Source organism: Filicampus tigris, chromosome 6 (assembly GCF_054856515.1).
Source record: "Filicampus tigris isolate MCC_2025a chromosome 6, RoL_Ftig_1.0, whole genome shotgun sequence".
Classification (NCBI taxonomy): domain Eukaryota; kingdom Metazoa; phylum Chordata; class Actinopteri; order Syngnathiformes; family Syngnathidae; genus Filicampus; species Filicampus tigris.
The window spans coordinates 26,152,668-26,177,143 of record NC_141222.1 but is presented as its reverse complement, the minus strand read 5'-3'; the positions used below and the strand labels follow the sequence as shown (position 1 = coordinate 26,177,143).

Genomic DNA, 24,476 nt, shown 5'->3' with positions numbered 1-24,476 from the left:
ATTTAACATTTGAATTAAGAATATTTATAATGCATATTTATTGTCTAAATTACCTTTGTATTTACAGTATTTAACTTTGGCTCGAACAAAAATCCATATTCAATACTTAATGATGTTCCTTTTTATGATTATTTTCCTTTTACTGCCTTCCCATTTCATTTGTGTGCCCGAATTTCAATACGCATTCAAATTAAAGTGCTTCGTGGCTTCAATTTTTTTTCCCCCTGAAAGGAATTTTATTGAGTTAAAAACATGACAAAATGTTATCAAAGTTCATCTTTATCAGACGTTGTGTTGTTGGCTTTCTCCAAAGACTCGCCCACTTTCTGGAAAAAAAAAAGAAATATATATATTTTTTTTAAATCAGAGAATGTATTCATTGTCATCATTATTATTAGAGAGGAAGATTAATTTGGAGGGTAGCATGCAAACACGAACTGTTTCATCGTTGTCATCATCATCATCATCATCGTCGTCGTCGTCGTCATCTTCCTTGGGCAAAATTCCTCCATTGTCCAGAAACTTTGACAAGGTCTCCAGATCACGGTTTCCCGAGTACTCCACTGACTGCAGGACAACACAAGAATAACTGGAGAGAATAGTGTCCCCAGCTACCTCCATAAACGTGTATCCGTGTGCGCGTGTATGTGTGTGTGTGAGAATGAAATTGCTGATCCCAGAAGCAGAGATAAATGTATGAGTGAAATGTATGTCCCCACTAACCCGTATAAATGTGTATGTATGCGAGGGAAATTTGCACACGCAGCAACCTACATAAACGTGTGAGAGAGTGATATGGCATCCCGAGCAATAACATGAAAGTTTCTCTGTGTGAATGAGTGAATTTGACGTGCCTGGCAACCATAATAAACATGTATGAATTGGTGCGTGAGTGTAATTGCCGTCCCCAGCTACCACCATAAACATGTATGTGTGTGTGTGTGTGTGGGTACCTCTTTTCCACCGGCGGGGAAATATTTGAGCGTGGGGAAGCCAGTGATGGTGACGCCCTCCAGCTCATTGGCGGTGGAATCCATCTTGGCGATGATGACGTCATCATGCTCGGCGTACTTCTGGCCCAGCTGGTCCCAGATAGGAGCCAGGTCCTTGCAGTGGCCGCACCAGGGAGCATCTGTTCCCATTATTTGATCCGTTTGAATGAAATATCATCAACGTGATCCTTGCTTTGCCATAATGGCACATTTTGAGGAAGCTTCATCGAGAAGATTTTTTTTTGAACTCACAAAACTTCACAAAGACGTTTTTGGTTGTGTCCAGGGCAACAGACTGAAAATTCTTCCCCACCAGGACCTTAACGGGCGCTTTATTCCAGTCCTCGGGCACGTCTTGACTGCGATAGTAAGGCTGCGTTCCAAAATCATTTACAATTAGGATTGTAAGAGCATACAATAAGGCAATTAGAGTCTAAGCCTGCGCGTGTGGAAGTGAAAGTGTGCGTGTGTTGTTTGTGTTTTTGGGGGTGTAAATGAGTGAGTGAATGTTTGTGGATGTGTGAGCTAGCGTGAGTAAGTGGATACAGTGAGTGAGTGAGTGAGTGAAAGTGTGAAACAGTGTGGCTGCGAGTGAGTGAGTGCAAGTGTGAAAAATTGTGCATGGTTGAGTGAGTGAATGACAGAGTGAGTAAAAATGTGAGTAAAAGTGTGGCTGCGAGTGAGTGAGAGAGTGAAAGTGTGAAAAAGTGTCAATGGGTTGGTTAGTGCGTGAGTGAGTGAGTGAGTGAAAGTGCGAACAATTGTGTATGGGTTGGTTAGTGAGTGGTGAGTGAGTGAAAGTGTGAAAAAATGTGTATGGGTGAGTGAGTGAATGACAGAGTGAGTAAAATGTGAGTGAAAATGTGGCTGCGAGGGAGTGAGAGTGAAAGTGTGAAAAAGTGTCTATGGGTTATTTAGTGAGTGAGTGAATGCATGTGTGAAAAAGTGTGGCTGTGAGTGAGTGAGTGAAAGTGTGGAAAAAGTGTGGCTGTGAGTGAGTGAGTGAAAGTGTGAAAAAATGTGGCTGTGAGTGAGTGAGTGAGTGAGTGAATGAGTGAGTGGGTGAACGTGTGGAAAAAGTGTGGCTGTGAGTGAGTGAGTGAGTGAGTGAGTGAAAGTGTGAAAAAGTGTGGCTGTGAGTGAGTGAATGAGTGAGTGAGTGAGTGAACGTGTGGAAAAAGTGTGGCTGCGAGTGAGTGAGTTAGTGACTGAGTGAGTGAGTGAAAGTGTGAAAAGGTGTGGCTGTGAGTGAATGAAAGTGTGAAAAAGTGTGGCTGTGAGTGAGTGAGTGAGTGAGTGAAAGTGAAAAAGTGTGGCTGAGAGTGAGTGAGTGAGTGAGTGAGTGAGTGAAAAATTGTGTTTGAGTGAGTGAGTGAGTGAAAAATTGTGTTTGAGTGAGTGAGTGAGTGAAAAATTGTGTATGGGTGAGTGAGTGGGTGAAAGTGTGAAAAAGTGTATGGGCGAGTGAGTGAGTGAGTGAGTGAGTGAGTGAGTGAAAGTGAAAAAGTGTGGCTGAGAGTGAGTGAGTGAGTGAGTGAGTGAAAAATTGTGTTTGAGTGAGTGAGTGAGTGAAAAATTGTGTTTGAGTGAGTGAGTGAGTGAAAAATTGTGTATGGGTGAGTGAGTGAGTGGGTGAAAGTGTGAAAAAGTGTGTGGGCGAGTGAGTGAGTGAGTCGGTGCTTAAGTTGATGTATAAATGATTGTGTGTGTGTTTACCTTGGCCGTACCATCCAGAACCTCCTGACACAATGGCGGCAGGTTGCTGACGAGATCCGCCGTGTCCACTTTGAACTTCTTGCCCGTATCCATATTGATGACGCGGGCCGTGGGCACGTCGGCCGCCGACACGCCAAAGAATTCCAGCACGAACGACACGTCGCCCGACAAATCGATGGTGATGAACAGCATCTAAAGGGAAGTGCACAAATCGGCGGGATTTGGCATCTTGCGCTACGGTCGCCACCAAAGACAACACGGACTCTCCGATGAACCTCAATGTCCACATTTTTTGGAGCGCTACCTTGCCCTTGTAGGCCTTGGCGAGGGTCCTGACTCCGCCCACGAGCGCCGCGTGGCTCTCCACTGTGGAGTTGATGAAGAGCAGGCAGTGGAGGCGGACGCTGGAGCCGAAGATCTTATCGCCCGTCTACAGAGACAAACAGCATCGAGTCAACTGTTCATTTGTTTATTTATTGGTTTTTACCTCCTTCGTGAAGGGGATGATCAACTCCAGGCTGTTTTCTTGGATGAACCTGGTCAGATTGTTTCTGTCCACTTTGCCGTCATCCGACAAGGCGTAGTCCGCTCTGCCGTTGTCAAACTAAAAAGACGCAAATGATTCTTTTCGAAAGGCAAAAAATCCTTTTCCTTCTCATCGTTCCGGGGGGGGGGGACTCTGTTGCACCCTCACCTTTTTGAAGAGTACCACCGTGTCCGATTTCAAGTCATACTTTTGGAAAACCTCCGGAGATGTTGAAATGCCAAACTCCGTGTCAGTCATGTCCGCGACCAATTCGGAAAACTCCTTAGCTGCCTCGCTTTCTAAACTCTGGGCGGGGAAAATGGAGTATGACGATTCAGCTGTGCACGGGCACGGTTTAGACTGAGGGGGTACCTTAAAAAATGCCACTACAGAGATGTTGTGGGCATCAACAAAGTCGGCGGCAGAGTCAGCGCTGTCCAGGACCGAAGCGCCGGGACCAGTGCGACGTTTCAGCCACTGCATGATTCCCGCCACTGTCCTCTTACCTGGAAACAGTTTTGAGTCGTGAAGAGTTTTGTTCTTTGGAAATCGAGCCTAAAAGGGCTGCTTCAAATCAAAATGGCAGATTTACTGTCTTTTCGGGAATGGCTTTTGGAGACTTTTTGGGGGATGCCAACCAAATTTCAAGTCGCTAAGTCAAACTCGCTTCGGGGCTCAATTGGAAAATAAAATTCCGAACGGTGACACGTTGGCCGAATTGGTCACGGCAACCGAAAATGGTAGATTTCCAATAAATTTCCCGACGTGGCTTCTTGAGACTTTTTTGTGGGACATGGACAATGGACATGCCTACCAAATTTCAAGTTGCAAAGTGAAAAAGGCTTCTGAATTTTCAGAATAAAAATCTTAAGTCTTCTATACAGCCAAAATGGCCACTTCAACCCAAAATGGCAGACTTGCTGTGAATTTTTGACGCATGGCATTTTTGTGGGTCTACTCAAGGTGGAAATGCCTAGCAAATTTCATGAGGCTAAGTGCAAAATGCTTCAGAGGCTGAACCCAAAATGGCAGCGACAAACCAAAATGGCAGACTTGCTGTGAATTTTCAGCCATAGCTTGTTGAGACTTTTTTTGTGGGTCAACTCATGAAGGACATGCTTACCAAATTTCAAGTAAAACTGGCTTTGGGAGCTGAATTAAAAAAAGAAAAAGTTTCAGTCTAGTACACGCTGTTGATTCTTTAGCTTAGCTTCAGGCTACAACAGTTTTTTTGTTTGTTTTTTTGTCGTTATTTTCGGGCGCGTGTGTACCGGCGAAGTCGACAGGTTTCTTTCGGTCGCCGTGGACAAAGAGCTTGAGAACGGGGAAGCTGGAGATGGCAAACTCCTCGGCCAGCTCCTTCTCGTCGGTGGCGTCCACTTTGGCCAAGCCGACGGCGGGCTGGTCCTTCTTCAGCTTCTCGGCCGCCTCGGCGAAGACGGGCTCCAGCTGCCTGCAGTGACCGCACCAGGGGGCGTCTGCACGCAACAACAACAACAACAACAACAACAAAAAGATCAACAAAACACAATTTGCAACGCAACTTGGTGACTTTCTGGGCAGTCATGCACATTACTGATAGGAACACGAAACTTTGCTCCCTGCACACGTGGGAAAGTGCAAGCGGGAGAACATCTGGACGATGGGCCGCTTTACACGTGGGGAATTCAACCCAAAAAAAAAAAAAAAAACAAGATATGCAAGCATGCATTTAATAATCTGACATCATTTTCTTTTATTACACACAAAAAAATGGTGGTTCGGCAGCACTACAGTACACGTTATTAAAATGATTATAATAATACTTCCAGTTTTGTCTAGAACTTGCTGCATTATTATTCGGAAAATGTATTTTCTTTTATTATGGAATTTTGTTTTATGGATATAATAATCCATAATAATCAATAATGGGAAATTTTATTTTATTCGAATATTGTGTTAAAATTATTGGTCAAGCAAATAATTGCTTTGAAGATAAACTCATTTTGTTTGATTTTCTTTACTGATTTTAAAGATTATTTATTGAATTTATTTGAGCAAAAAAACTATGCAAATTCATTTATTTAAATTAATTTGAAAACATTAATTAAAAAATTATTCGGATACGTTGAGAATTCATTTGAAATATATCAAAATAAAAAATGCATTTTTTTAAACACATATTTTTAATACAAATTAATTAAAATGTATTTTTAAATATCTTTATTCAAAACCAGCGTATTTTTTAGCGTAGTGGTTAAGAAATAAGAAAATAAGAAAAAAACTTCAAAAATGAAAATTATTTTTAAATATGTAAAAAAAAATATATATATATATATATATATATATATATATATATATATATATATATATTTAAAATGCATGATTATATTTTAAAGCATTTTTTAAATGTAGATACAATTTGAAATATGCTAAATACATGAAATGCAAATTTTTTTTTTTAAATACCTCTCAAATGCAATTTTTTTTTTAAAGAATTAAAAAACTGTTTAAAGATTAATAATTAGAAAAAAAAAAAAATATATATATATATATATATATATATATGCACACTCACACATACATTTTAAAACACCAAAAAAAATGCAACTTTATACCAAAAATAATTCAAAATGCTTTAATAACTCTGAGAACCAACACCTACATTAGCATACTTACAGAATTCCACCAATAGATACTTGGTCTGGTTGAGCGCCCTGGCAAAGTTGTTGCCATGGAGAACCATCACGTTGTTGTCCTCCTCTACCTCGCTGCTCTTCTCCTTCTTAGGCGGCTCTTCGACTTCCTCCTGGGCATCTTCCGGACTCTTCTCCGTGGCGCTTTCCGTCTCGGCGTGCTCGTCGTTGGCCCGGCAGGTGGCCAGCAGCAGCAACGGCAGCAGGCCTGCTAGCGCTAACGTTCGCTTCCTCATCTTAGCCCTCCGTGTGAAAGCCGCATGTCCCGTTCGTACCCTTTTGACAACATCAAAGAGAGTGCGTGGCACAATTCTACCGGCCTCGCCTCTCGGCCAATCAGAAGCACTCCTTTTTTTTTTTTTTTTTTTTGTTCCCTCCAACGAAAAGTTGCCCCGGGTGAGGTCGATTGGCTGATTATCATTGACTCTTTGAAGACAGATTTTGGCATATTTTGGGTTGATTTTTTTTTTGTTCTAGACTTTTACCCTTGGGATGGCCAAGGCTATCTCACGGGATTCGCAACCCTCCCCCCCCAAAATGTTTACAAATCCTCCAAATTCTGCCGAAAACGCTAATAAACATTCATTATATGTTCTCTGCGGAGAACAGGGTGAAATGTGAAAGAAGAGTCCTGGAAAAAAACAAATCGGAAAATACCCAAAAAGTCAATTGTATGGCCTGGCACCTGCTGGGGGCTTATGCATATTTCAGGGAGGGCCATTGCCCCCGTGGCCCACCTATTAGCTCCGCCACTACACTCAGACTTCTGCTTCAAACCAAAACGGCCAATTTGCTATTCAATTCCTTGAGACTTTTTTGTGTGTGATATTATGATAGACATGTCTACCAAATTTTGTCGACCCGTGAAACAGGTGTCTGGGGCTGATTTTTTTTTTTTTTTTTTTTTCTTTTTTCCATAGTCCGATCCCTGCAATTCACCCCTAAAATGTCTGCTGCAAATCAAAATGGATGACTTCCTGTTCAATTTGCGGAATAGGTCTTTGAGACTTTTTTGTGCGTCCTGTTACAAGAGACACATCCACCAAATTTTATGTTGAGCCATGAAAGTGCTGTCCAGGGGTGTTTTTTTTTTTTTTTTTTTTTTTACGTTTTGGAGTGGGGTCATGTTTGGGACTCCAAAAACTCATTCATTTTCAACAGGTTATGTATTTTTGCAAAAATGGGCGAATTTTTGGCCACGTGCAACGCGGATTCTCTACGTGTGTATTTGTAAATGGCAAAGCAAACACTTGCGGCGCGATGCCTTTTTTTCCCACGTCAGTCAAATACTGAATGCTGATAACGCCATTTCACAATACTGCAAAGACACTTTGACTGAGCAACATGAAATTTGGTAGGCATGTCTACCATGAGCAGACCCACCAAAAAGTCTCAAGGAGCCATGCCCGAAAACACACAGGAAGTCTATTTTGGGTTGAAGATGCTATATTGGCTTTTATGTGTCCTTCAAAGTTTGAAAAAATAACTCAGCCTCCAAAGACAGTTTTGTTTAGTCGCACGAAATGTTAACTTTGGATTTAATAGTGGAGAAATCTTTTAGTTGACCTGCTTTTCACTCATTAAATAAAATGAGTAAAACATTCATACATTGTTTTTTAAAAGGGCTACATGCGGACTTAACACACTGGACACTACATTTCCCATAATACAATCAGTACAATATATTCTTTTTTTATATATATATACTTTTGACACTTTTTGTTTAAACCTTTTTTGATGGTCCCTTAACACTTACAATAAAAAAATAACAAGCAGAATATTTGACCGTTTTTCTATACTTTGTCCTTTAGTATTTGTGTAACTTTAAAACAGAGGGAAAGAGAAAAAAAAAATCTGACAAAAACTGTTTTGGGCTGATTTTATTTATTTAATGGAGGGGGGGGGGGGTTGACTGTAATTTTCTTTCTTATGTGCAAAAAAAGCACAAAAAAAAGGTCAGATTTTGTTGATTTTAAATGCGCTCATACCGCCCGACTAAATCAGCCAGCCGATTAATCGGTTGGGCCCTAGTAGTTTACCTTTTTGTTTTTAGAAATATTTTTTCACTTTTGTGACACATTTCTTGACAGACACACAATTCGTCATTACAGCAATAAACAATTACAGTATTTTAGTTTTTGAATTTATTTTTACACTTCAAAGAAACTTTTCTTGACAGACACACAACACTTTGTTACAGTCATGACCCCCCCCCCCCCCCCCCAAAAAAAAAGTATTGTTTTTTTTGTTTCAATGCAGCATGTCTGCGTCATCTAGGTTAGGGTCCCAGTTTGCCAGCAGGTCGCTAAAGTCCGGCTGGGAGTTTTCCATCGTGTGAAGGCTGTAGTTCATGTGGCTCTCCCGTGGGGGGGGGTCCCCATCGTTGGGGTCCGGCGGGTCCGGCTCAGTCCAGAAACTGAGCGGCAGGTGCCTGGCGTTCATGGGGCGGCCCTGGCCTTTCCCCTGGGACTCAAACAGCTCGGCCAGGGGGCCCAGCTCCGAGGAGGGGTGCCCCTCGAGCGCCGCCCCCGGGGTCCCTTCAAGTGGCGCCCCGGCCGGCCTCAGCGTGTCGTTGTAACGCGGACGCCCCCCGGCGGTGCCGCCAGGAACGGCGCCCTCGTCGTAGACTTCCCGGGCCTCGTGTCGGCCGAAATATCGGCGGACGTCGCGGCTGATGACGTCTGCGAACCTCAGCAGACGCTCGGTGGTGTCCTGCGGGTCTGACGAGACCCGCGGATCCGAAGCGTCCTCCTCTTCATCGTCATCCGTCGACCCCTTCTCCTCCTCCTCCTCCTCCTCTTCCTCATCCTCCTCTTCGCCCTCCGGGGGGAAGTAGGCTGGGAACGGCAGCCGGAGCTGGAAGTTTCGCATGAGGCCCGTCGCCATCGTTGTGAGTGATGGCTGCTCTGTCAAAAATGGTGACGCTATATATACGCCTCCGTGTGTGTGTGTGTGTGCGAGCGTGTGGTTGTGTGTAAATATTTGTGTTGGTCAAACAATCTTTCGTTTACTTTAGCACCAGGCAACAGGGAAGGGGTCTGCACCTTAATGGACCCTGTGCCAGGGGCACCATGGAAAGTTGGCGCACACGCACCCGTTTACACACACACTTAGATAAACACACGAGGGTAGATCAAGAATAAAAAGAGCATCAAATCGAATTTCACGCCGTTTTGACTTCTAAAGGGAGGCCAGAGATAAGCCCAACTCATACCACCACCACCGCCCCCCCCCCCCAACGTGCAAACTATTGGAAAATGACATAAGAATTATATAGCTTGACATATAAATATTTTTTGTATTTGATTTCAGTGAACTGTAGCATAAAAAAGATTTAACCTGAAACCAACAGGATTCAAATTCAGTCCAAAAAAAAAAAGAAAAAATATATGAAATATGATCAAAATATTGATCTATTAAATATATATTATACATACTTACTGCATTTATATATACTTTTCTCTGTATTAGTTATCCATATATTACCATTAAAATGTTCAATATAGTGTTTAATTTCCAACAACGTAACTGATAATTATCAAAAACAATTACATGATGCCAACATCATGACAAAAATGAATATCCCCCCAAAATGAAAGCAAAACTGCTTAAAATAATTGTGGTTAATTATGTAATTATAGGTTCATTGTATTGAAACATTATACTTTATACCAAAAAACACATTGTACCTCCAAAACACAGACGTTATAATTTTTTTTTTTTCATAGTTAACTCAAAATATATTTCATTCAATCAAAAAATATATACGTATTATCAAACAAATATTTTCATATTTAAAATAACAGATTTCATGTTACCTACTGTTCATTTATTGATACATTTGTCTAATTATTCAGTCTGATTTTTTTTTTAAATCAATAAAATGCCTCCATTGATTCAATGTTCATTCATTGACACCTTTTGGATAATTATCCACTCTGACTCTTTTATTTACCCCCAAATTTTTAGTGACAGCCGATTTGACATTTTTTCGACTTTTCGACAAAAACAAATGCCCTGCTTTGCCATAAAGCGTCATTAGAGGCTCAACTAAATCCACACCAGTCAATTACATTCTGTTGATGTGTGCACGCGCCGTATTAGCGCGTGTGTGCGTGCGCGTTATCTGGACCCCAGCCCGGCCGCCCGTGGTCATCAGTATCCTGGCTTCCGTGTTGACTTTAGGCCTCAAGATCAATAGCGGCAATATGTCGGCACTCCACAGTCTGATCGCAAATTACACGCCCTTTTAGTCACACGAGCGCTATGTACACACGCACGCACATGATAGTTTCTGGTTTGTTCCATTGTCATCCAAAAAGTTCAACAAATCAATTATGACAATTTCAAAAGAGGATATGAGATTCACGACCACCAGAGGTGACCGGTTTAGATCCCGACAAGACAAAATAAAACGTGCTGAAAACACCTAAATCATTATAGTTTCTGATTTCTCTCATGAATATTAGGTCCACCTTTAGTAAAAATTCCTGTTAAGTTGATGTGATTTATGACTCCAAATGTGGCAGGTGTCGGTCCCCACAACACATGGAAAACAAGTTTAGCCTTAAATAGAGCATGGTAGTTTTGTCATTTTTGTTAAGTATTAAGCAAATCCATTTTAAGTATGCTAAGAATACTGTACCGTATATGATTAATGTCCCCTCAACATTATACAGATTTAGGATACCCAAAACACTTGAACACACAAAACTCACGTTTAGTTCTAGACTTTAGTCACGCATTTTGAGCGTGTCCATCTTAAATAGCATTTATGCTAAGATTGTGATTCATGAGTACCACATACGAGTAGGCAAGTAGATTCGGGGCCCTGCAACACCTGGAATAACACGTTTACTCACACACATAAATCATGTTAGTTTCTCATTTGTGTCACAAATATGAACCCAGTCCAACTTGAGTACCAGTTACAATAAGGTTATGGGATTTATGTCGCTAAAGTGAACAAAGTTAGGTCCTTGCAACTCAAGGAAAACTCATGATGGTTTCTGATTTGATCACAAATGTTAAGCATACCCATTTTTAGTACAATTTCTGTTAATAATTGTGCGATGTATGACCCCCCCCAAATGTGACTGGGCAGATTTAGGTCCATGCAATACCAGCAAAACATGTTGACATGTACATCATGCGGGTTTCTCAACTGTGTCACAAATATAAAGCGCGTCTCATTTTAGTACCATTTTTGTAACGATTGTGTGATATTTGACCCCCAAATGCGACTGGGGAAGCACCTTTAGGACCCCACAACACCAGGAGAACAAATATGGCAGGTATTCAGATTTGAATCACACGTTAGGCATGTTTGTCATTGGCAGCAACCCTTAAAGTAAAATGATTTATGTCCCCCAAATGTGACAGCATAAATTGAATTAGAATCCCACAACATGTGGAAAACATGTTCTTACCTGCATTCTCTCCAAAGGCCAGTAGAGGGACACCTGATGCTTCTAAACTCGTACAGAAGTCTATGAGGGACAATCAAAAATCACCGGAGGACTTCATTGCAAAACAAAGTCAAACGAAAATAACTACTAATAAAACTACTCACCATTTGAAGATGGGTGAGTGACATCACATCATGGCGGCGGCAAGAGGTGCGCGTGTGCAATTTTTTAAAAAAAAGATCAGATTAAGTGCAACATTCAGTAGTATATTTTGTTTGACTTTAGAATTATGGAAAATGATGTAGTTTGTTATTTATTAAATATAAATGAAATTTAAAGATTTATATTTTTAAAAAACGCATTCTAAAAACTTTAAAACATGACAATTTTAGGACTTGCCGTGAGATGTTTCAATTGTCACCTTTCCCCAAATATTTAATTGGAACAAAAACTGTTTTCCATTTTTTCCCATTTCACATTTTGCGGTAGTAATATACTGTATTACAATTTTTTTTCGATTAGTAAAATATCGGGTTTGACTAATTAACTAAATATAAAAATAAAAAAATAAAATACAAAATGGGACATTATTCAAGTACAAAACCTTGTTTTTAATTTTCTATGATCAAAACTGCAAAACATCTAGAAAAATATACAACAAATGTCCACAAGGTTTGAAAATGGGAACATAAAAGAAAAGGAATATTCACATTTTCCCCATTATTGATAAAAGAACATTTTTTTTTTTTTTTTTTTTTTTACTTGGTGGTATATATCCATGTTCTATATGTTTTTGCAATTATTGTGATGCCTTTTTTCTCGTTGTCGTTTATTCTTCCTTATTAAACGTCGCCGCAGTAGCCCGAGTCGTTGGACAGCTGCGAGTTGGAGCTGCGGTTGGATGAGGAGTTCCAGATGTCCAGGTTCATGTGCGGGCCGAACGGGTTGAAGCTGGAGAACGGGACGCCGCCCCCGACAACGCCGCCGCCGGCGGGCGCCTCCGCCGACTCGCGAGCGAAGGGCGAGTGCGGCGGCGTGACGGGCGACGCCGGCGACATGGGCGCCGAGCGCTCGTGCTGCAGGTGGCCGTGGTGGTGGTAGGGGGCGCTCTGCGGCGTCCAGATGGAGCCGAACAGGCTGGACATGGGCGACAGGCTGCGGGTGCCTGAGAAGAAAGGCTGAACAACCACCGATTGTTACTTCAAGCCGGTCAAAAATCAACATATTCATTGTTGTTACATGATAACACATTTTTTACTTCAAACAATTTTTTTAGTAGGGCTTTTTGGGGTGGATGCTGATTCTAACTTTTGGCAGAATAAAATCACGATAACCGATTAATCGACCAATAAAATGTATATATGATGAATATTTTAAATAATTTAATTTTTTGGGTCCCTAAATGCTTACTTTACATGAATTACAGGCACAACATTGGACTGTTTTGCAATATTTTGTTGTAAAGTTAAACAAATACTAAAGGACAGGAAAAAAATATATATATCGGCCGATTGTTTTACCAATTCTGTTTGAAAGACATTTTGTCTTAACTTTAAGTAAGGTGTTAAAAAAAAATGGTTAAAAAAAATTGGCCCATTTTTGCAGATTTCAAAAGAGCTAATATTGGCCAATCAAATCAGCAAGCTGATTAATCAGTGGGCCCCCAAATAGTATTACTCCACTTTGGTAATTGGGATAAATGCTACGGATTTATGTCCATTTTTTAACCCGTGAAGAATTTAGTGATTGATATGAGTGCTCAATGACCAAATATGGTCATAGACATGACTAAATATCAACATGACCAAATATGGTGTTGAATAGACAAGCCATTACTCCATTCCAGCACCCCATAAAAACACCAACAGAAAACTGTAATGTGTTTTAAGTGGGGAAAAAATAGCGCTCTTCAGTATTTACTTTATAAAAACATCCTGCAATAAAATATTTAAATATAATAGAATGTACGGAACGAAGCCGTTTGTGTATCAAGATTTCAATCAGTAGTCGAGTGGCTCCTTCTGCTGTGCGCGCCGTGGCCACCAGGGGGCAGTACAATCGATGCAAACGTATACAGTAATCAGTTGATCCCGGAGGTTACGCTCCAGACCCCCGTGGGATGGACCAAAATATTGATTTTCTTATTTTAAACAGGAAGTCACCGTCGATGACGCCGACGTATATGATGGCCTCATTGTAAAGCTCGTCAGTCTACCTTGGTGCCCACGCAGGCGGCAGAGTCCCACGTGGAGGGGGATTCTTGGGCATGTTGCTCGCTCCAGCCCGCCTGACTGGCGGGGGGGACGCCGTGGCACTCCTGATGGGGAAATGGCGCCGGGAATGCCGCGTTTCCTGCCAGACCGTCACACACACACACAAATGAAATGAGGATGGCGCTCGCGAGGTGGAATATGAAGGCTTGTGTACCGATGTAGTTGCCTTCCTCGCTGTAGGCGTAGGGATTACCGCAGTGGCTGTTGCCGCTTCTCCATGCAAACCTGCATGAATAAACGCAAAAATTAAAATCTTGTTGGACACACACACACAAACGCTCACTCGCTTTATGGAATTGTTAAAAATTCATATTTGTGCAATATCTAATAGGTTTTTTTTCCTACTGATTTTATGCTTCATACCAGATGGATTTCTCATCTCATACTTTTTCCAAATATTTGTACATTTTGTATTTTATTTTTATGTTTACTGTTGTTGATGTTCCCTAATTTATGTATTTCTTACCTAATATTTGTACAACTTTGTCTAATAGTTCTGTATTTGTGTTTGTAAACTTTTCTTCCTAATTTTTGTGCATTCTTCATTCTATAGATCTGTATTTTTTTTCCAAAACAGTTTGTGTTTTAGTCAGATTTTTTTCATAAATTCTTAAATCTCTAAAATTCTATTTTGAAAATGTGTGTATGTGTCTTATGATTTTTTTCATGTCCATTAAACGTAAACATTTTCCCAAATATTTGGGAATTTTTTGTTTTGTATTTTTCAGCTAATATTTAATTTGACCTTATTCGAGGCATATGTAGATAACATTTCTCTCATATTTGTTTGCATATTTTCATCAAATTAGTTCAGATGTACTTTTTCCGAAGATTTACGCAGTGTTTGTTCCAAAAGTTATCGGGGTGCCGTCGTACCTGTTATACGGCCTGGGTGAGGTCGTCTGGGGGATGAAGGGCAGCGCTTCGGCGGTGGTGGTGGTGTTGTACCGGAATTCGTTGGTGAGCGGGACAGAGGGCGCCGACCACGTCTCCTCGGGCCGGAAGTGACCCGTCAGATCTGCAGACGGCGGGGGGGAGGGGGAGCGGGGGAAAAAAAAAAAAAAAATCAGCATACAAAGATTTTCACATCAAGGATATTCTGGCTTTTTTTTTTTTTTGGGGTTACCCGCGTTTCGCTCCACTCCCGCCGTGACGGCGGCAAAGCTCGGGGCGAAGCTGGACACGGCCGGATCGGGACTCTGGCACTGGTCCTTGCGGTACGCACTGCTGGGTGGAACATGTGGTGTACAAGTTAAATGGGAAAAACATGAGGAGCGATTTCTAGTGCGAAAAGGAGTGAGTCGTCAAATTACTTGGGGGGTTTGCAGTTGGCATTTGCAGGCTGGTAGGCGTCTCGCTCTGCCGTGTATACGCTGTACTGCATGGGGTCCCCTGGGCAGGAAAAAAAAAAGAAAGCAAAAAAGCTGATTAAAACACATTGGCACTTGAAAAGGAAATGCCACTGTGAGTGGAAATCTATCAAACTAAACACAAAGAATTTCCCCTTAGGAACGGCTAGCGCAATATTAACATAACAGATCTTGCCGTCAACATGCTAACGGTTAGCATTTGTTTTACAACTCTAAGCAACGGAGATTTGATCACAAATGTAGACAGATAATGGAACAATATTCACAGGCATATATTCTATTTCCTCAAAAAAAAAAAAAAAACGAATAAAAAAATAATAGCAACTCGCTAAGTCGCAGTAGTATTAGAAGTCTACTCTTTAGTCGTTTGTGTGCAACTAATATGCAGTACTGCCTCCTGGTGGCCAAGGGGAGCACACCAGAAAGAATAATTGGATTGCAACATTAAATCATGCTGCATTAAGTGTTAAATTCTTTATTTTGTTTTTAATTGTTGTTACTTTATGTTTTGATAAAGTACATTAATACAGAAGGCTAATTTTCCTTATCAAAAAAATGTTTTTGGCTGGTGGGTGGGGGCGGGGGGATTCTGGAACAGATTAATGGCATTTCCATTCATTTCAAAGTGAGAAAATGATTTTAGATTTTTGCAATATATCTTTTTAGTTGTGGATTTTTCTTCCACATCTTTTCTCAATTTCTGTAATTTTTAAAATCTTTTTAGTTGTGGATTTTTTTTTTCCACATCTTTTCTCAATTTCTGTAATTTAGGTAATATTTCTTGACGATATTTTTTTTTGTGCCAGTCTTTCTCTAATTGTTCATTTAATAAGATAGCATTTTTGTCATAACATTTGTATTGATTGATGTTCTATGTATGCTTTTGTCTTATTTTGAGATTGTGGATGCCAAACAACAACAGTTGTATTTATTCCACATGTCCCCATACAGTGGCCAGAGGGGAGTTTAGATCCTCACCTGCAGATGGTTTAAGTGGGATGTGTTTGCAAAACTAGCGACAACATTCAGACTTCTTTTTACATTGACACGCCCATTAACTATGCCAAAGTGTGACAACGTGAAGCATCAGGACCCAATGTTGTTGCTTGTACTTTTTCTGGATGAGGTAGCGCAGGCGTGTCTGGCTTCCTTGTCGCCCTCCACACTGCTGGCGCTGCTCCAGCTGCCCCAGCTCCCCCTGCTGGCCCGCACGCTGCCCGACGAGCTGCCCGAGTCCGAGCTGGACTCGCACGCGCGCCGCTCGGCCACGCACTTTCGCCGACTGCGGGCGGGACACGCGCCTGCTGGAATCCAAACAGAACAGCCGGCGGGGTTTGGAAATTAAACGGCCATCCTTGAATAAAAGCGAGCGTGCGATAAGGGCAGCTCGGCCCACCGTTTTGTCTGACGACGCTGTCGGCGCGCGGCCCGGGTTTGGGCGCGTCCGCCGTGGGAGCGTTGCAGCAGCGGTTCTTGTTGCGGGATGCCGGCGGGTTGCGGTCCGCCGCGCTCCAGTCGGGCTCTCGCTCCCTCTCTGGAAGCAGCAGTGCTTTCTGCTCTGGGGCGCTTGGATGTGGGGGGGGGTTACAATGAAGACAATTAGATAGGGATGGGGGGGCCGTAATGCCAGGAAGAAGGCACAAAAATGACTCTTGTCCTACCTTGAGACACTTTCCGTCTTCCGGCGACTTTTCTTTCCCTTATTATTATTATTACTACTACTACTACTACTACTATTACAAGTGCCCGTGTCTGCAATTGACACCTTTTTCTTCTGCCCTTTGCCGTCCTCCCTTAACTGCAACAGAAAACAAGAACAGTGTGACTGGAACTGCAGAGCGGCATTCAAAATGATTTTCCATTTTCCATTGCCAATGATTTACCAGACCTTTTCATTGCAATAGTTGAGCATTTTTCAATGATTTTTGTCTTTTTCTTTTCCTCTCGAAAATATGTTTTTACTTTTTGGGTCATTTTTATATATTTGGATTTTTCTCAATTTGGTATGCAGTGGTGCCCTGTAATACATGTAATGAGTATGCGCTGACCTGTAGCTCGGCGCTGGGCACCACAGCGGATTGGTAGCATCCGGCGTGACTCATCTCCGGCGGTTTGCACAGCAGCAGGCCCGGTCTCGGTCCGGGACTGAGCGTGAGGTTTTGCGGGAAGCCAGCAGGAATTTCCACGGGAAACATAACCGCTGCTGGCACGCTGTCTTCAGCCTTCAAGTCTGCCGGCGCCTTTTTAGCCATCTCGCTGATGAACGACGGCTCGTTGTTGTTGTTGTTGTTGTTGCATACGTCGGGGTCTGGCGTCAGAGGCGGTTCGGGTACCAGTTCCTCATGCTTGTCGTGCTCCTCGTCCATGGGGACGGACGGCGCAGTGGCCGCGCTGGACTTGTACTTGCTGTAGTACAGGGACACCTTGTGTTTCTTCTGGGGTTGCGACGGGGCGCCGGAGGAGCTCTTCTTGGACGACTGAGGACGCTGAGCGGGCCTGTTGGACAGCGCCGGGGAGCCCCGACCCTTCCCTTTATCTGAGGTGTGGCAGGTGTCCACGTAGCTCTTACAACTGCCTTTGGGTTTACTGGCGGGGAGGGGGGCAAAACGTAAGTATAAATACTTTTGTTCTGCGAAAGCAAAAGTTTAAAAAAAAAACCATACTTGACGCCGTTGGGTGTGATGTTGTTGACAGGGCCGTTGTCGCGGGACAAGTTTGAGTTGTGGTTGCTCCGGATGGCAGGCATGGAGAACTCGCTGAGGATATACTGCGCCTGATGGAAGGCCATCAAACAAACGCCGAACAAGGAGAAGCTGGAAAGATGCAATAAAGAGAGAGACATTTTTTTGGGGGGGGGGGGGGGGGGGGAGTTTGTACAATTTGTTCCCCCTAATATTTGTGTATTTTAATCTAAAAATATATTTATTTTTAGCTAATGAGATTTTCTTTCTTTCTTATAATATTTTGTATTTTTGTCGGTAATGTTTTTGAATCTTTCAACTATCCTTTTTATTATTTTCTGTTTTTAATCACATTGTTAAATATTTAAGATTTTAATTGTGGTCTGTTTTGTGGTATTTTTGAATATTTAAAAAATATTTTTGTATTGTTTGATATTTTTTTTCCCATCCTTTCTTCGGCAGTATTTCTACATTGATCTCCTTTTTGTCTGTTATATGTTCTATATGTTATATACTACGTTCCGTCTGTTATGTTATATCGATATAGCTATAACCGAATCTTTGTAATTTTTTTTCCCCAAAATGTAAAGTTTTCATCGTCATCATTATTATTATCAATGTTATAAATCTCAAAACACACACTACGTGAACAAACAAAGCGCAACCAAGCCCTATTCTTGCCAACGACAATACTTTGGCCGTACATCAAAACCCGTTTTCCCAGATGCTCAGAATCCTCCGAAATAACACTAACCGCTAAAGCAGACTGAAATGTAAATCCGTAACTCTGAGAGTTTTGGGGGTACCGACCAGGTGAAGACAAGTGTGACCACCCAGAAGGACTCCTCCCAGCTGGGGCCCGGCACCACCTGGGCGCACAGGGGCAACATGTGGTGGGGCAGCGTTACGTTGAGGGTGAACGGGAAGGTGGTGCCCCGCGATGTCACCAGCACCAGGTCGCGGATCACCCAGGACGACGTGAAGTCTGGCGTGAACCTGGAGGGGGGGGCAATAAAACAACGTCTGTAGAGTTGTTTCACATTTGGTTTGGCCTGCGAAGACCAGTTCGACATCTGGCCAACATGAAAAAAAAAAAACGGAAAGTAGGGCTGCGCGATTGAGCGATTAGTCATTTGTCCACTGCTTGCAACTAACAACATGGCGGACAGAAAGGCGCTAATCGAAAAGAAAAGCATGCCAAGGATTAGGATATGGTCACAATATTTAGCAACCTTTTCGACCTATTTCTCAGAAAAGTACGATTCATTCATGCTAGCGCTATGCTAGGGGGAAGCATGTATACAAACTGTTGCAATTCCTACAATGTTCACCTAATTTGAAAGTGCATACCCTCAAATTAAAAATGAAGGTCGGCAGTCAAAGCACATCTTGTTTCATTTCCAATCCAGTGTGGTGTTTGTTTAGAGCCAAAAAGCTGAGAATTGTGTCCATCTCCCAATATTTAAGGACTTGAATATATGGTCCGGCCAAGTGAATTCATAGATTTGTTCCTAAATACGGTATAGCTATTTGAAGATCAATGTCACCACCTTCATTCACATCAGCGGCTATTCGTCATGATTGCGAGTTACTTTGTAATTACGAGGCCCAAGTCTGTTAGCTCGTAAGCTAGCTGGTGGCTAGCATCTCTCGTCACGCGGCGTTGTCGCCACGATGGCCTGGTGACTATATTCCAAACGCTGGAGCTTTAAGCGGATATATTTTCGTGGCTCAAATGTGTCGGCATAAGAAAGACGCGAGCATCCATTTACCTTTTTCTTCTTTTTTTCTTAACACAAAATTTAGATGACTTATTGTCACTGGACAGGGACTTGAAGGATCGTGCTTCCCTCCATGTTTTGACAAATGGAAGATTTTCTAAAAAGGAAGTACAGGTACTTATTTCATTTGTACGTAATCTGCATCGAAACAAAAAAATCTATAATTTTTGTGGAAATAATGTGGTAAAAAATTGCTTGTTTTCTGAAGTAGGAAGAAGGAAACAAAAGCAAAATTTGATTTTCAGTACTGTAGTCATTGTCATTAGGAGAGAAAAAAAAATAAAAAATTAAAAAAAAAAAAAAAAAATCAACAAATATCCGAATTTTTGTTCAAGAAAGAAAAAAGAAAAGAAAAAAAAGACAGATTTGATCTTTACGCTAGATAGCCCAGCCTTACCTGAAACAGTGTCCAGGTGAAAAAAAACCCCAATAAAAACAAAGAGTTTAGCCGCAGCCATTCCGACTTACGCTACTGTGATCTCCGAGGAGCCGTTGTGGTCGAGGCTGAAGGAGCGACACTGCAGCACCTCGAAGCCGAAGCCCTGACACTTGTAACCATTGACGTTCATGGACGTGACCGTGAGCGGCAGCTCGCCGGCGTTCTCCACCTTGAAGCTTTTGCGGATGGCGAACAGCGGCTTGTTGTTGCCGCGCAAGCCTGCTATAGACGCGTGATGAAACGTTATCATCCATTTGCTAATAATCATGATGAAAAAGCACATTGAAGCCCTCACCATCTCTGCACTCCATCAGCGTGGACTGAGGGACGTTGAAGCGCAGGGAGGCCCCCGGGCCGGGCAACTTGCCCCCAACCCTCAGCAGCTCTTTGGCTCCGTGGCCCTTCACCGTTACCATGTCAAACACAGTCAGGTTGTTCCTGAAAAGGTACACTAATGAGACTTCATTTAAAGCACCCTAGATCCGCCGATTGGACGCAATTGTAGGTTTCAAACCAAAATGGCAGACTGTGTCTTTTTAAGTATGGCTTCTCGAGACTTTATTTGTGAGTCTACTCGTGATCAACACACCTAGCGAATTTCATGTTTTTTGGTGAAACTGCCTGCGAGAGGCTATTTTTTTTTTTATTATTTATTTTATTATGGGGATCAAACCGGCCAATTCAAACCAAACGGCAAACTTCCAATACCTTTTCAGGTTTGTCTTCTTGAGACTTTTTGGTGGGTCTACTCTTGATAAGAAACCCGCCAAATTTCATGTTGCAAAAGTGTCATTTCTTTCAGCGGCTGAATTTCAGAATAATTCGAAAAAGGTGCTACTGATCAACAGGCCACTACAAACCAAACTGTCAGACTTGATCTGTCTTTTTGGGCGCTGCAGATTGAAGCTTTTTTTTTTTTTTGTGGGTCATACATGATAGACATGCCAAGAGATTTCATGATGATATGTGAAACCCGCCCTGAGGAGAATTCTTTTAAGAATTCCAGAGGAAGCTCCAGACTCAAAACGGCAGACCTCAGTTGAGTTTGGGCATGAAGTATCTGTTTTAGATACTCCCGATACTGAATTTTTTAACAATTCTGGAGGTCGCTACAGAGCCCAAATGTCCCCTTCAAACCAAAACAGCAGACTTGCTGGCTTTTTCCAAGCATGGCCTATTAAGAAGTTGTTTGTGGGTCGACCAAATTTCATGCTGCAAAGTTAAACTGCTTTCAGGCAGACTTTTCAAAACTCATGTGTACCTGATGATTAGGATGGTGGTGGTGGGCTTGTGTTCGGATGGCGTAAACACGACGGCGACCTCCCGGGACTCCCACGGCTGCAGCAGCAGGCGCAGGACCCCCTCACCTCTCAGGGCCTCTGCATCCTCGCTCGCCTTCAACACGCGCACAAAGTTGGCAAGGAATGCACGGAGGGAAAAAAGGAATCTTGTTTTTTTTGGTTAAACTCACCCTGGGGGGTGCATTCAATAGAGAGAACTCGGCAGTGCTGATGTTGACCGCCAGGGGGCTTATGTTAAACCTGCAAAACAAAATAAACATCCACTACATTTAGAGAAGGTGTCACACGATTATCTGTCCAAAAAGATTGGGGGGGTGGGGGGGGGGGGGGGGTGAACAAAACAACTAAATGCTCCTCTACTGTACCATTTGGTGAGAAGGTCCAAAGCCCCGAGGGGGGAAGGATACAGGGAAAGAATTTGGATTTCCACAGAAACCACAGATGACGAAGGGTTCTTCAGCAGTAAAGTTTTCACCTAAAACACACCGTCATGCGTTTCATTTGTCAGCATTTTCCGTCGTAAGATGACGGCGTCCGTTTTGCCGCTCACCTTGCTCTCGTTAACCGGCGTGGCGCCAAAATCCAAAGGCGACGACGTCTCCATGGGGAGTCTGGGCCACCTGGGAACATGTACACAGTAGTTAATGAAGCATGATACTTGTTCTACTTAAACGGCGCCCACCACTCACAGAAGCGAGTGGACCGGTCATGAACCATCTTAAAATTAATGCAACCACTCCTCTCGCCGGTCATTCATGATAGTTGACGCCGCGCACAATAGAAGAGGAAAAAAAAAACTGAAATCAATTTCTGTCACCATATTCTATTCGAAGCTATTGGCTGAAAAACGACATTTATTATTGACTATCAACATGTACACGAGCACTTCTGCATGTGCATAACGCAAATTTTTTTTTATTTTTTCAAGAATATGTTCTATGGAAGCCCACTAGTTGAAACAGGGCATTCTGATGAATATTGCGTTTGTGGAATAAGTGTTAATCCACTCGTTTTTAGCCACGTAAGGGGGCGGCCATTTAGTCACTTCTGTCGACTGAAAATGACATCACAACTGCTCACAACGACCAATCACGGCTCAGGTTCAGAAAACAGGTCACCCGCGATTGGTCGTCGTGGGCAGTTGTGATGTCATTTTCAGTCGACAAAAGCCAAAAAAAAAAAAAAAAAACGAGTGCATTTTGCTGCTTAACTTATATTCCACAAATGCAAAATTAATCAGAATGTCATATTTCAACAAGTGGGCCCGCTGGGAACACAGTCTATGTTTGGATTGACTTCCATTTTAAATGACATTCTGAAATTGGCCGCGACTCAGGATTTGACACCTGAGATCGATGCACTGTCAAGGCTAAAAGATGCCAAGTTTCAGGAGAAAATAACTCGACCAACTTCATATCAAATGCTGCGAGACCTTTGCACTGTGAAGAATACGTTGCTGTTCAAATGATTTGCTATTCCCTCAAAATAAGTGACAAGCGAGTCAAGTCATCACGTCGTGACTTTTTGCCTTCTTTCGAGGCCGACCTGCAAGGCAGCTTGTCGTTGCGGCTCTGCCACCGGGAGAAAAGTTCGCCGGCCAGCTTGCTGTCCACCGTCCAAGAAGAACGCGAGAAGTCCGGGAGGAGCGTGCGCTGCCACTCTGAGCGACCTGCGCACGTGGGGGGGGGGGGGGGGGGGGGCAAGTCAGTGAATGTTGTGAAGAAGAGTGCGATTCCAAAAAAGTCATTTTGACATCTCACCCGCTTCTGATAACTTGAGCGGACACGGTCTTCCACACTCTTGCTCGGACTCAAAGACCAAGTCTCCCTGCTGAGATTGGAGACGACTGTTACTATACCTTAGGGCTGGGCAATATCCGACGTCAAACCAAATTAACTTCAATTTCCTACCTTGGAAGGGTCAGTGTGAAAGTAAAGGGGGACGCGCACGGCTGTGCCCAGTTTGGTGTACAGGCCGAGTGTGAAGGAGTGGCTGGCCGGCAGCGCCCTGTTGAAGAGCTGCAGGGACAACACGGGCCAACAGCCCTGCGGCACCGTCAGCGGGCTGCGGAAGTTTACCACCTGGTCGGCAGAGGGCCACAGAAAAAGAGCGCTCAACATTATTATTATATTATAAATATTGCATTTGTGGAGCAAGAGTTAGTCCACCCGTTTTTAGCCATCTGCGGGGGCGGCCATTTTGTCACTGAAAATGACATCACAACTACTCAGGGCTCAGGTAACGGCCAATCACGGCTGACCTGTTTTCTGAAGCTGAGCTGTGATTGGTCGTTACCCGAGCCCTGAGCATTTGTGATGTCATTTTCAGTCGACGGAAGTGACAAAATGGCCGCCCCCTGAGATGGCTCAAAACGGGTGGATTTTGCTGCTTTAACTCAATATTGCACAAACGCAATATTCATCAGAACGCTGTGTTTTCAACTAGTGGCCCTGCATAGAACATGTTCTTGAAAAATAACTATGTTTGGGTTGATTTCCTCTTTTAGAAAGTGGACTTTGGTTCGACTAAATGATATACATTGGTTGAACATCCTGGAGTTTGATGTGTCAGTTTGCCGTTAAATGTCAACTGGAAGTGACAAATAAAGAGCATGGAAAAAGTGAGGTTAAACCACCGTCTCTCTTTTCTTGACAGCACGAGAGTGAGGACAGGTGCTAGGTCATACTTTCTTTTTGGAAATGGCAGCATACCTTCATTGCCCCCTGCAGCTTGTGTGAGAGGCTGGCGCTCGTCACCGTGAGAGGCAGAGTGAATGGGTTGGTCAGCCACAATTCCACCTGCTCGCTAGTTTTTTGCTTGACTTGGAAAAGGCTGGACAGGTCCTCCGTGTGCCACCTGCGGGCGAACAGATGAAGCGCTGGTATAATTGCAGTCCTGTTGATTTCCATTGTGCACGGTGGCAGATGTCGTGAACAACCGGGGAGTGGTCCTAACTCCTAATTTACCTGTGTGTGATATGTAATCCGGCCAGGTTGTGGGTCATCTGGTTGCCTAGAACCTTTAAACTGATATGACTAACACATTTGCTTCCGTGGCCCAGCAAAGAACCTAGAATCACGCACAAACACGGTGCGGTAAATAAACGGTGAACCACAAACTACGCTGGCTTTCAAAAGAGACGCTTACCTCTGCAGGTGAGGGTGGCCACTTCAGTAAAGTTTTTCGCTTCTGATCGCAGAAGAATTCGATTGATTTCCAGACTGGCGTCCACTTTGGTCAGCAACTGCATGTCCTGGGTGGATTCAAAACACACTGTTATACATACATACCTATTTTTAATACAAGTCCAAAAC

General features: G+C 42.9%; 3 protein-coding genes across 6 annotated transcripts in view; all 3 read right to left on the bottom strand.

Annotated features, from left to right (window-relative positions):
- Positions 1-212: 212 nt before the first annotated feature.
- pdia2 (protein disulfide isomerase family A, member 2) lies at positions 213-6,163 on the bottom strand. Its single transcript, XM_086033603.1, has 11 exons — positions 5,893-6,163; positions 4,506-4,712; positions 3,607-3,740; positions 3,403-3,540; positions 3,196-3,312; positions 3,013-3,138; positions 2,709-2,900; positions 1,245-1,365; positions 954-1,132; positions 439-567; positions 213-326 (listed from the first exon to the last, which is right to left on the bottom strand). Exons 1-11 carry the CDS (start codon positions 6,143-6,145, stop codon positions 267-269), a joined length of 1,656 nt encoding a protein of 551 aa, XP_085889729.1. The 5' UTR covers positions 6,146-6,163; the 3' UTR covers positions 213-266.
- A 1,995-nt stretch (positions 6,164-8,158) lies between these two features.
- Positions 8,159-11,847, bottom strand: percc1 (proline and glutamate rich with coiled coil 1). 2 transcript variants are annotated; one of them, XM_086032387.1, is made up of 3 exons: positions 11,482-11,847; positions 11,339-11,398; positions 8,159-8,765 (listed from the first exon to the last, which is right to left on the bottom strand). In XM_086032387.1, exons 2-3 carry the CDS (start codon positions 11,342-11,344, stop codon positions 8,160-8,162), a joined length of 612 nt encoding a protein of 203 aa, XP_085888513.1. In that variant the 5' UTR covers positions 11,345-11,398; positions 11,482-11,847; the 3' UTR covers position 8,159. The 2 variants fall into 2 exon arrangements, with proteins under 2 accessions (XP_085888513.1, XP_085888512.1); XM_086032386.1 differs by having other exon boundaries at positions 8,159-8,815; positions 11,339-11,847.
- Positions 11,848-11,904: 57 nt separating this feature from the next.
- Positions 11,905-24,476, bottom strand: part of tmem131l (transmembrane 131 like) — a 30,309-nt gene continuing 17,737 nt past the window's right edge. Inside the window, exons 11-34 of one of the 3 annotated variants that reach the window (XM_086032377.1) lie at positions 24,310-24,415; positions 24,129-24,231; positions 23,874-24,018; positions 23,073-23,243; positions 22,923-22,992; positions 22,708-22,831; positions 21,713-21,782; positions 21,528-21,637; positions 21,333-21,402; positions 21,123-21,256; positions 20,157-20,299; positions 19,891-20,083; positions 18,452-18,637; positions 17,624-17,773; positions 17,009-17,546; positions 16,622-16,758; positions 16,357-16,526; positions 16,073-16,261; positions 14,904-14,982; positions 14,717-14,817; positions 14,467-14,608; positions 13,745-13,815; positions 13,533-13,669; positions 11,905-12,495 (exon numbers count right to left, since the gene is read on the bottom strand). In XM_086032377.1, the coding sequence (XP_085888503.1) occupies positions 12,160-12,495; positions 13,533-13,669; positions 13,745-13,815; positions 14,467-14,608; positions 14,717-14,817; positions 14,904-14,982; positions 16,073-16,261; positions 16,357-16,526; positions 16,622-16,758; positions 17,009-17,546; positions 17,624-17,773; positions 18,452-18,637; positions 19,891-20,083; positions 20,157-20,299; positions 21,123-21,256; positions 21,333-21,402; positions 21,528-21,637; positions 21,713-21,782; positions 22,708-22,831; positions 22,923-22,992; positions 23,073-23,243; positions 23,874-24,018; positions 24,129-24,231; positions 24,310-24,415 (3,675 nt within the window). In that variant the 3' untranslated portion in view covers positions 11,905-12,159. Of the gene's footprint in view, positions 12,496-13,532; positions 13,816-14,466; positions 14,609-14,716; positions 14,818-14,903; positions 14,983-16,072; positions 16,265-16,356; positions 16,527-16,621; positions 16,759-17,008; positions 17,547-17,623; positions 17,774-18,451; positions 18,638-19,890; positions 20,084-20,156; positions 20,300-21,122; positions 21,257-21,332; positions 21,403-21,527; positions 21,638-21,712; positions 21,783-22,707; positions 22,832-22,922; positions 22,993-23,072; positions 23,244-23,873; positions 24,019-24,128; positions 24,232-24,309; positions 24,416-24,476 lie in introns of all 3 variants that reach the window. The other 2 variants (XM_086032378.1, XM_086032376.1) reach the window with 2 other exon arrangements.

Excerpts from the sequence above, each read along its gene's own strand:
- percc1 (XM_086032386.1), bottom strand. The coding sequence starts at position 8,795 with ATGGCGACGGGCCTCATGCGAAACTTCCAGCTCCGGCTGCCGTTCCCA.
- pdia2 (XM_086033603.1), bottom strand. The coding sequence starts at position 6,145 with ATGAGGAAGCGAACGTTAGCGCTAGCAGGCCTGCTGCCGTTGCTGCTG. Across the intron at positions 3,741-4,505 it reads GAAACCTGTCGACTTCGCCG|GTAAGAGGACAGTGGCGGGA; the intron begins GTACACACGCGC and ends AACTGTTTCCAG. Across the intron at positions 568-953 it reads TCCCCGCCGGTGGAAAAGAG|TCAGTGGAGTACTCGGGAAA; the intron begins GTACCCACACAC and ends GTTGTCCTGCAG.